Here is a 12,191-nt window from a genome sequence, read left to right as displayed (position 1 = left end):
TGGAAAGCCCCTGACAATAAACAAATACCAGATGGGTCCGTTGCCCATATTTATGCACCGGAATGAATCTCCTCTCCCCGGCACAGAGACACACTCCAGTTCCAGCTCCCAGCAATGACGTGGGGTGCAGGTGTAGGATAACACCCTGGCTGCAGCCATGCCCCCTCCTGACTGCTGCTGAAAATTAATCCTGGCCTGGCCACAGCCAGGACAGCACACCACCTTTGGAATGAGGGCTGGGGTGGGGAAGGGGCTGAGGAAGTCAGGTATTTTTCTCCTAATAATTCTAACATTTCAGATCTCTTTTTTAATCACTCTATCCTGGGACATATTTGGCAATGAACACTGTGCTGATCAAATACTGTCCTTTGATACTTGGAATAGTTGGCTCAACTTATTTCATTTAAATCAAAGTGAGGGAGGGCTGATGGTGTTGGTTTGTCAATGCATTTTACTGTATCCCACGTTAAAGAAGATTTTTCAAAAATTCTTTGGACTAAGAATTCTAGATCTTTGCAGCTCAAATAAAATCGAAATCAAAGTGCATTGAATTTTCCACTTAATACTATATTAAAAAAATTAAATAGCTTGGGAGAAACTCTTAGGGTTTATTAAACCAAAAACATGCTAATCTGGAATTCAGCACTTGCACCATCACCTTGATAAATTACAACCTCACGTAAACTATCTTAGTTTACTTAGTTTACAATACACAAAGCCCATGAAGAAGAAATTACCTCTAGCTGAGTTCTTAATCAGATTTATGTGTGCCTATAAATAACAGTGTCAAAACAGACTAATGAAGATGCTTCAAGAGGTCATTCATTCACTACTCTATACTTGGTGGAAAAATTGTTGAATTACACCTATGCCATGTTCAGCTACACTTCTTGACCTACCTTCAGATGTTTTCCAGCGTTTCCACAGATCCTCAATGGTGATATGCTTGTCTTCTCTGTGCAGGTGACTATGTTTATTTGAGGCATCCTTGTATTGCATATCTTCCCTTAGAAACTGAAGAAAAGAGAAAAACATCATCTTAAATGCCTAAACGATGATTTCTGAAGACAAACTGCACAGAAATCAGGTAGAGTCTTTCCCAGTTCTTCCCCATTCTCTGCAAGCAGCAGAGAATTGATCTGAGTTTTCTGCATCAAAGACTCAGAAGGTAAAATAAACCCTCTTACAAGATTTGTTTTTCATAATTATTAAATCCTAGAAAAACTGACAATGCAGTTGCCACTGCACTGAGCTGAAAAATCATTAGTATGCCTCAGATTTACAGTGATTACAGGAACACACCACACAGTCACGCTGTACACTTCTCTATTCTGATGACATTTAACCAACTTCCCCTCCTTGAAAACAAGGCCATGTAAGATTTGAAAGTGTGCCAGTCATTTTTGGATGAGTAATGCCTGAATCCTGCCATACCAGTTAAATGCAACTGCCTGAGGGATGACAGTAAGCTGTTTACCAAGTAGTATTAAAGTCTTTTGATTAGACAACAAAAATTTGTCTTCTATTCATCGAATTAAAAAACAGAAGTGATCTAAGGGCCAATTTTCTGCTTGCTAATCATTCCTCAGTGGTTACACTTCAAGCACAGAAGCATTACATAAAGCTGCTTCATTTTCAGTAATTAATAGGAAGCCTTTTAGCAAACATTATAAAAAGGAATATCATGCAATCATGACATACAGAGTGGGTGGTGAGGCACTGGCACATGTTGTGCAGAGAAGCTGTAAATGCCCCATCCCTGGCAGCATTCAAGGCCAGGCTGGATTGGGCTCTGAGCAATCTGAGCTAGTGCAAGATGTCCCTGCCTACAACAGGGAAGTTGGAATCAAATGATCTTTAAGGTCTCTTCCAACCCAAACCATTCCATGGTTCTATGATACAATTTTATGATGGCAGTGTCATATCAGTATTCCACAAGTCACTACAAACAGTTCTCCAAATACATACCCAAGAAAAGCCATGGAACTGCAAAATACATTCAATATTTTGATCTCATAAATGCCTAGAAAAGTTGGAACACTAGTTGGTAAATGACCTCCAACTAGTTAATAGTGGAAACCTTTCATAAGTATCAGTCCCTGAAAGCATTGCATGAACAGTCTCTGTGGGTGAAGACCTTAGGAGTAGTATCAGAAAACAAGTATCTGGTTCTAACAGTACCAGAAAACCAAGTAACCTTCCACAGTAGACAGCTTGCTTTCCTCTGCTCATAAAGTTTAATGAAGCTGCTCCAACAAAACCAGCTACAGATAGTCATGACAGCCAAGTCAAAAAACAGCCTTTTTTACAGCTGATCATATGTCATCACCACTTCAAGAGAGGTGAGGAAGAAAGCCATGCTAGTGATGCACTGCAAAAGAACTCAATTCTTAAAATTCAGTCCGGGTAATAACTCTAGGGCAGAGCATCCCACAAAGGCTCCATTTCCAACAAACCTAGAAAGTACACCGTTCAGAAACTGCAGGAGACACTGAAAAGTAGCCAACACTAAATAACAATATTAACTCTTAATAAAAAAGAAGAGTATACAATAGCAGAAATACGCAAGAAAAGAAATATGCAATTCCCCCTAACTAAATATGCAAATTCTCCCTAACTAAAATATTTTTACTAGAATGTGAGGGAATCTCAAACTATGAATGATTCAAGTTTCTCCCCTAACTGATGGATTTGGGACAACATACTAGTTTGCCCTCCTTAAACAAACCACAGAGCCATAGTATCAAAACACTGATTGGATGTAAATCCTCTTACTTTTATCTATTACTTCAAAACTTTTTATGATTGTCAGACATTAATTTTGTAAAGCCTTTTGACTCCTAGAATAGTTCCATTTAGCCCATACAAGCTGCATAAGCATTTTAAACTCCTTTTCTCCATGTGTCTAAGAATGGCATAAATTGAGATATATAAATATATATATGCACACACATGCATATACATGAGAAATATATGAGAAACTTATGAAATATGTGAGAACCTAAAATAGCAGCCTGCTGGGGCAAAGGTAATTACAGATCTTCTGAAAAACCATGGATCAGCAACAGTAAAAAGGTTTAATAAGCACAGGACTGTATGCTGTAACTGTATGGAATTGTGAAAATATCTGTTGCACATTCCATCATCCAAGTGGGAACTCTGAATACTTCCCATATTGGCAATTCTACCATGAAGCTGCCAAATTCTACAACTGTCATGCAACATGCAATGAAAGATGGATTGTCTTGTTCATTCCCACTCCATGTTTATTAAAGGCTAAACTGAAGAGCAGGAGCTAAAAAAAGAAAACAAACAAAATAATTTTCTTATCCACTAATGTCCCTAAAGCTTTCCAGATTATAGTACAGTCTTACAGATGGAACAGCAGGAAAGAACTGATGCTTTCCCACCTTACCTTTTCCCTCCAGACTACAAGTATCTGCTGTTAACTGACATCCCCAGAATATCCTTCAGGAACTTGCAAATAACATACTAAAAATACAGCAAAAACATGTCTTATATGTCCTTTTCTGTAAAGATTATCTCTTTTCACGTGGGGGTTAAGGTAAATGCTAGCGCTCACTCTTCAGCTTTCCAGTGACTGATGATGCACAGCCCTTGGGGGTTCCAAATGTCAGGCAGGGACATTTTTTTTCCAAAACAAGTGTTGTAAGGCGACCAAGTTGCTGAAGAGGGACAGAATATATTGTATATCCAGGCTTGGCCCAATTTTGAGTCTCCTCAGCTAAAACTCAGATCACTTTTGTTTGTACAAACTCGCTACCTTTACTGATAGTTGTCAGTAAAAGTTGTAAAATATCGAAGGGTGACAACCTTTGTTCGGTTACAGGTGCTGTCAAGAAAAATCCGAATAGCTGTCAACAGTACTGCTCAATTGTTAGAAGTCAAGGGAAGGAAGATGTCAGCTGAAAACAAAAAGGTCCAAGGTGCGGCAGCTCTGCCCTTCCCACCGGGCCAGGCCCAGCGGGACGAGCGCGGCTCCCTCCGCCTGCAGTTCCGCCGCGCCGCCCGCAGAGGGCGCCGCCCGCAGGCGCTCGGGAGCGGCTCCGCTGCGCGGGATCGCCACGAGCGGGACGGGCCCAGCGCACCGGGACGGGCCCAGCGGGACGGGCCCCGCGCACCGGGACGGGCCCAGCGGGACGGGCCCAGCGGGACGGGCCCAGCGGGACGGGCCCCGCGCACCGGGACGGGCCCAGCGCACCGCGACGGGCCCAGCGCACCGCGACGGGCCCAGCGGGACGGGCCCCGCGCACCGGGACGGGCCCCGCGCACCGGGACAGCCGCGGGAGGATTTAACTACCGCCCTCTTTTTAAAAGGGAGCGTCAACACAAAGTGGAAAGCAGCTTGCAGGTAGTAACCAGCACAGTTACTGCTCAGAGGCAGAGACAGTATATCTCTGAGATGTACTACTGAGTTCTGAGTGAGAACTCCTTCCAAGTGAAAAGCTCCTCTTCTCTCCTGCCCATACTGCTCCCAGATCCCGAGAAAATAACCACGATGACTTCCTCAAAGAGTTCTTCTGACACCACAAGGTCACAACGCTAAAGTGACAGTGCACGTATCTGGAAAGAGGTCACCGTGTTTCAAAGAGTAAGTGCATTCACTGAGGAAGAGGTACATAACAACATCAAACATCTTTCTTTTGTATCTTTGTTTCCAAAGTGGCCTAATATGGAAGTGTTTCTTTAAGAGAAAGAACTGGGACCTAAACTGAAGAAAGACAAAAACAGAACAACTCTAGTTAAAAAGAGGATTTTTCTATTCTTTGTCATGGCAGCTAATCTCTCTTTTGTTGCTGTGGTCATTAAGTATACAAAGAAAAGGTTAGAAAAATAACTCTAAACAGGGAGGTTAAAAGAATAAGCTCTAAGAAAAACACATCTAAGTATTATCTTAGCCAACATAATTACTCAGGAAGGAGAAGTCCTTTTAAGACTACAAAGTTGAAACCAAGAAAGCAGAAGATAAGTTGCCTAAAAACTCTGTATGAAACAAAAACAATCATTGGTCGAAGCAGTTACTCCAAAAACAAGTACAGAATTAAAAAAACACCACACCTGGACTTGAAACTACTTTTGATCCCAGAAGTACTATAACAGCACACACATATATGCTGTTAAAAAGAAAGAGGAAAAAAAAAAAAAAAGAAAATAAAGAAAGAAAAGTAAGTTAAAATATCGATGCTGCAAGACTCAGGACAAACAAGCAATTGCATACTTTCAAGAATACCACTGGAAAAGTAAAATTAACCACACTCACTAACAGCAGCAGGAACCACTCTCATGATGTTTATATTTTGTTCTGGGTGAAGGCTCAAGTTTATGATTTTCAGTTTCATCAGCTTAAAATAGACTCTAACTGACAAGTTTAAGAACAATTAGTAACATCTCCTGGCCAAGTATTACTCTCACCCTTGAACATCTATTCCTCAAACAGTGTTATTTCCTTCATATTTACACCTTCAAAGGAAAAATCAGCAAAAGTTCCAACTTCAGCCTTTTAGTGCATTTCCTCACATCTATTTGCTACAAGATTTGTTGCAGCTATTGCAGTGTCGTACATACTGACTAAATTATGATGGCAGATGTGCTTTTAAATGGCAACATACCATGATTCAGGTATGACTGCCTGCCCTACAGAAATGGCTTCTAAAGATGCCATAAATAAAACATATTTAATAATATTAACAATAAAACATGACAAGAACAACGTAGGACACAGCCAGGAAAGTATTATCAAGTATATCTTAAATAACCTACACATTCTATCAAAAAAAGTTACTCCAGCTGAAAACAAAACTGCAGCTATCTACTGCAAAGTAAACTCTGCAAAGCCAAGACAGAACTTCCAAGGGATCACTTCATTGTAGCAGGACTAAATAAAGAGGTGCAGACAGCTTCGTGTTAGCTTCAGCACTTCCAAGGAGGCGAGGCGTGAGGCAGGTCTGCTCCAAGCCACGTTGGAAAGGTTTCCATGCAACTGTACCCAGGAGAACACGTGCTGCCTCTGCAAAGGGCTTCTCTGCACTGGCACAGCTGTCAACCAACACCATCCATGTTTTCACACAAGACCTGGCTCCCTATCCTGCTCTGCAAAGACAAATTGTCGAGACACGTTCAGAGCTGCTTACAAAACTTCAGGAGACTAAAACACACTCTGCCTGGAGACAAATACATTAGCAGTTGAATGAAAAAAAAAATAAAAACCAATTCAAAAAAGACCTCTATTTATTCAAGACCTCTATTATTCCTCAAATTAAGGAATTCAAAGTAACCCAGTAGCTTTGGGGGCAAGGATTTGCTGCACTGGTTAGGAAGCTCAAAATCCTTGTTCCAAAGACCAATGTTTGTAACAGAATGTCTTGCACAGTGAGATGTAAATGCACTCAGGAGCCATCATGAAAAAAACAGTTATAATATCCTCCATTTCTAAACCACGGCAGCACATATTTTTCCACAGGCAGAATTTTGTCTAAAAAGCTGACACCAAAATATTAAGTTGTTTACAGAAATATTAACTCCAGTTTAAGGACTTTTATTACATAAATGACAATGACAAAATCAAACTACTAAGGGAATTTGAAAGGACATTTAACATCTTGCTAAGAGTATATTTCCAGAGAACAAAATGAAGCCTATCCCTGTCAAACTTACTGCAGCCCAAGTGCTATAACAGTATTATCATTCCAGGCCATGGTAGCTACTTCTCCTGCTTTAATCACTGTATAGAAGAGAATCATCTTCCCTGGTTTAGCCCACAAAAGTTAGATTCTATTTGATTCTTGCCTCCAGACAACATTTTTAAGCCAGTCACTTTGGCATATCATCTCTGAGGTCCCAACTGCTTTGACCATCCTGCTAAAAGCTATTCTCTGATGCTTTCAATGCTGCAGTCTCTTCTCCTTACTGTACTTTCTGTCTTTTTTTAAATTATTTTTTTGGGAAGAAGGGCATGGGGCAAAGTGTTGATGATTTTCTATGGGGTTTGTTCAGTTTGCACTTTTTTTATAAAGTGAAAATTCCAGTTATCTCCTTAAAAAAACTTAAGCAAAATATGAAGTGATCTCTCCAGAGATCCCACGCACAACTGCACATTTGTGCCTTTAGCTTGGTGAGACATCAGACACACAGCAAGACACTAATACTTCAAAAACATCAACCTATTCTAACACTGCAGAGAGATTCCTTGAGGAAATTACTTTATGTAGGACCTGCTATGGGAAGTGAAGGAAACAGGAAAAACCTATGTAAATAGTGAACATATGATAAGTGTGTTTTACTGCTTGTGTCTCATCATTAAAACAAAACAAGTTCCCATGGTGCAACAGATGCTTCCTGAGGCAGATAGCCTCCCACAACACATGACTAAAACCTCAGTTAGTAACACCACGTTCTCCCTTTCACTTACCCCTTTACAGCCTACCTCCTGAAACCAGCTTCAACAGTCACAATCCTTGACATATAAAGTAATAATATCAGCAAAGTCTGATAGAAAAATCCATATTTGTCTGCCCTCATAGAGGGCTTTTTTTTCTTCCTTTTTCTTTTTCTCTGCTGTACCACACCAAATAATAAGGAAAAAGGAACTGTGGTGATAAGTAACTACTCCATGCTCAGACTAGAGCCCCTCTAACTTCCTAATAAGACTTCAACAGAATCCCTCATGTTTTGCTATTAAATCCCATGCTAAAAATTTAGATCAGGTTTCCTCACATCAACTTTATCAAAGTCAAATACAAGTTTCTTTCCAGTCCGTACAAAGTACGTCCAAAGGTCTTCTAGTATCAGATAGGTTTTGAGAAAATAGGAAATATCTTCGTTCAAATTTCTTAATATCCTAGAAAAATTCCTTCTTTACAGAATGGTTTCATTTGGTCCTTCATTTAGAGGAAAAACAAGGTACAACCTAAAACAGGGCATGAAAACATTAGGAAAAATACACTGCATGCAGATGAAATGTCTGGAATCACTGTAGGGAGTTAACTGTTGGAATTATCAAATTAAAACAGTTAAAATAAATAGTCCAACATCTTTAGCTCTTTTTACCTTCCTGTCTCAAAATAACTTATTTACAAGAACTTCCTTCCTTGGTGTAAATATATCCTTGCAACACTGTTGTAGTGCTGCTAAAACAGCAGAAAGTTATTCTACTTTGTCACATTCTTCCTGCCAAGTAAAAAGAGAATGAACACCTAATCCACATACTCAGTATGCTGCTCTTCAGGAGTCTTGCAAGTAAAAACCATGCAGCATAAAACAGAAAATCCATTCCCTGCTGTTAAGTAAAATCCCTCTATTCCATGTAAGCTTTACTTCTAATAAAGTGGGTTTTTTAATTATCAGTCCTCATTCTTAATCAGAATAAGCAGCATTACTGTGACAAAACAAAACAAAATCTTGTTCTGAAATATAAATAGGACATATTTAGTACATATTCAGACCTACTGTAATTAGGTAACTATGTAACTATGTTGTGTAAATGTAGATCTTTTAAGATAATGGTAAAGATTTAGTAAAAGCACTACAAGAAAAACAGAGGTTACGAGCTGAACTTGCAATTAAACTGCATTTCTCATTAATTTCAGGTTTGCATTTAATGTCTTAGAAGAAAGCACTCTATGCAAATACATATTCATCACTGATTTGCGTGGAAATTACATGTAGAAAAGTGCTACTTTGCACAGAGCGGGTTATTAAATATTTCTTCAATAATTAAAAATGAACTAGCAGAAACAAGGGCTACAATTAAGACATCTTATTTTATGCACAATGTGTAGTTTGAACATATAGTTTCACCCATCTCTGATTACCCCAGCTGAACAGCATGCCTCATCAACCATTATAATTTCAGCCATTTAAGCAGGTCTTTAGCATAGTTTCTCTTGTTTTCTCTGGAAGAGGAAGAAATTAAGGTCAGATAGAAAGATGGTCCACTGGAAACCAGGGCAAATCTTCTGAATACTAATAAAATGTTTCCAATGTATAAATGTTCCAGTATTTTCTTTCAAAAACTTCCTCAGCTTCAGTGTATAAAAAAATGCAGTACAAGAGAAACAGTCAAAGTACTGGGAAGCTCCTCAGGAGGCTCACACTCCATCAGTAATGTTTCAGCTTGCAGACTGAACTGTGCCTGCCCCAAATATTCTGCAATAACAAAGGCAGACTATATGCATTATTTTTGAAAACTCATGGTAGTCAGGTGAAGTCCCTGGTGATCAGGAAAAAGGAAACATCACTCCTGCTGAAAAAGAGGAGAAACACAGACCTGAGAAAATAAAGACCATTGAGCCTCAAACCTCTGTGTTTTGGAAGATGATGGAGCAGATCCTCATGGAAGCAATGTTACAGCACAAACAATGAAGTGATCTGAGACAATCCAGCTTGGCTTCACTAAGGGCAGTGTCTGACTGACCTGGTGGCCTTCTATGGTGGGGTGACTGCACTGGTTGATGGGGGCAGACAAATGTCATGTACCTAGATCATTGAAAAGCCTTTGACACAGTGGCACATAACATCCTCATCATCTCCAGACTGGAGAGAGACAGACTGGAAGGATGGATCATTTGATGGATAAGGAACTGCCTGAAGGGACACAGCTTGTCTGTCCAGGTGGAGGCCAGTGATCAGTGGTGCCCTTCAGGGCTCTCTCATGGGACAGGGGTTCTTTGATGCCTTCATCAACAACACAGACAGAGCACCTCAGCAAGTTTGCAGATGACATGAAACTGAACAGCACAGCTGAACTAGAAGAAGAAAGAGATACCATCCAGAGGGATCTGGACAAACCTAAGGAGTGGGCCCATAAGAATCTCATGAAGTCCAAGGACAAGGTGTTGCACCGGCATCAGAGCAATGCAAGACATGAACACAGACTGGAAGAAGTCACTGAGAGCAACCCTACCAAGGACTTGGGGATGCTGGTGGATGAAAAGCTGAACATGAGCCAACAGTGTGCACTCACAGGCCAAAAAGCTGCATCCTGGGCTACATTGAAAGAGGAGTGGCCAGCAGGTCGAGGGAAGTGATTCTGCCCCTCTGTTCTTCTGAGATCCCACCTGGAGTGCTGCCTCCAGCACAAGAAAGACACTGACCTGCTGAAACAAGTCTGGTCAGCAAAGATGATCAGAGCACTGGAGCACCTATCTTGAGACAGGCTGAGAGAGCTGGGCTGTTCAGCCTGGAGAAGGTTCCGGGAAGATCTTATTGCAACCTTCAGTACATATAGGAGGAGTAAAAAATAGAGGGAGAACAGCTATTTACCCAGGCAGATAGCAACAGAACAAGGGTGAGTGGTTTTAAACTAAAACAGAAGAGATTTAGATGACATGTTAGGAACAAATTCTTTACTTAGAGGGTAAAGAGGCACTGGAACAGGCTGTTCAGAGATGCTGTGATGACCCCATCCCTGGAAGAGTTCAGAGTCAGCCTGGATGAGGCCTGTTGATGCTGTTTGCACATAGGCACACAGAAAAGTAAGCAGCATCACATTCAATTTGACAATGATAATTCATAACTCATTCATGGAGTTAATAATAATCTTCCCCTAGATGTTATAAAAAAGGATGACAAAACGGGGCTAGATTCTTCTCCCATTCATTTGCAGTAAGAATGGGTGTCAGAACCACATGACAATACCCTCATTTTTAGGGGACATCTTCACTCCCCTTGGTTGTCAAGCATGTGCCTAATAACGGCCAGAAAGCAAAATAAGCAAGCACAACAAACTACACAGACATTTGCATTCCTACTCAAGTAATTCTGAGAATCCCAATGGTAAAGTTGAGTAAATGCAAGGGCAAGTCCTTTGCCAGGACCACCAGGAGCACCTACCAAACTCATTCAAACACAGTCACAAAAACTTCCTTAGGTTGGAGGACTTAATTTACCATTAGTAAGGACAATGTCCTTAATACTTGTTTGTAAAATGTAAATCAAACCAGAAATCTTTCTTCTGGACTGCTCTCTGTAATAGGTATTGTTTTATAACATGAAGTGCCTGCAACAGATCTAAGGTAAATAAGATAAGCCAGTGGTGCCTCAACCAAGAAAACTGAGTGAAGAAACTGCAACACCAAGCAATGGATCACACCACCACTGTCTTACTGCAAGCTAAGTCACCTTTACCCACCTCTCACACCAATCACAAAAGTAGCACCTTTTATACATAGTCATGCAAAACTTTCCTTCAGGCTAGAACAATGGACAGTAATATCCCTCTTCAGACAAATACAGAAATTACTTTCCTTCCACATGTGTCTGAGGAAAGGGCTGAATTAAAGAAGAACAGCAACAACTACTCAAGTGCTGAAAGATAAAGAGCAGCTATACAAAACAAAAGGATAAAAAAAGACTTCACGTATGCACAAGTAAAATATTTTTACTCCTACCTCATCACTTTCATCTACCTCGATTCCACCATCTTTGTCATCATCCATCTGCTTATGGATCATGCGGAGCGCCTCCAGGCTGAACCGGTCCTCCTCCGTAAAGCACGGCGGGCTCAGGGAACTGCAGGGATCTAAAGTGAGGAGAACAAAAAGAAAAAAACCACAACAGAAATGTTATTTACTTTCACTTCAGAATACAAAGCTCCCAAGCAAAAGAAAGGGTTTAAAATTCTGCATTGCGTATGTGTACTTCGTTGCACATAATCACCAGGTCACAGATATCAAATTTAATCATAAAATAGTAATTGTACAAAAAAAAGGTGAAAGGCTTGTGTGTGCAAATCAACTGGTTTTTTTTATTCAGGAAGGAGTCCCAAAAACAGACTGGAATATTTTTGACTTCCATTTATTTCTTCCATCCCAATAACTTACTATCTCCATTTTTTCCTTTATCATCCACATTTAGTTTATGTCAGTGCAGAGGCAAATAAAGCTACTGCATTTCCCACCCTTCTTCTGAAAGTCTGAAAGTTTGAAAACAAAGAACAGTGGGGGAAAAGAGAAGGAATTGTCATATCGTACAATCATAGTTTCATAAACAGATAAAGGAATAGTAATCACATTGCAGATCAAATTCTAAAGAGGTGGTACTACTGAACACAAAATACTCCAGGACTGCAAGAGGAGAAAGCACACTGCAAAGAGAATTCAGCTGATAGTTGTACACGATGTATTAGTCCTGTACACTCTGATCACAAACTGCAGTCACTGTAGAGCTCCAAG

The 12,191-nt window shown here is 40.3% G+C and overlaps 1 protein-coding gene across 2 annotated transcripts in view; it reads right to left on the bottom strand.

Moving 5' to 3' along the window:
- The window catches only part of STIM2 (stromal interaction molecule 2), a 63,049-nt gene that overhangs the window by 15,755 nt on the left and 35,103 nt on the right, over positions 1-12,191 (bottom strand). For both annotated transcript variants that reach the window (XM_063157753.1, XM_063157755.1), the window contains exons 2-3: positions 11,409-11,539; positions 900-1,014 (exon numbers count right to left, since the gene is read on the bottom strand). In XM_063157753.1, the coding sequence (XP_063013823.1) occupies positions 900-1,014; positions 11,409-11,539 (246 nt within the window). The remainder of the gene's footprint in view (positions 1-899; positions 1,015-11,408; positions 11,540-12,191) is intronic.

This window comes from Melospiza melodia, chromosome 5 (genome assembly GCF_035770615.1).
Source record: "Melospiza melodia melodia isolate bMelMel2 chromosome 5, bMelMel2.pri, whole genome shotgun sequence".
NCBI lineage: Eukaryota > Metazoa > Chordata > Aves > Passeriformes > Passerellidae > Melospiza > Melospiza melodia.
Note: the sequence above shows the minus strand (reverse complement) of the source record. Positions and strands in the feature narration are given on the sequence as shown.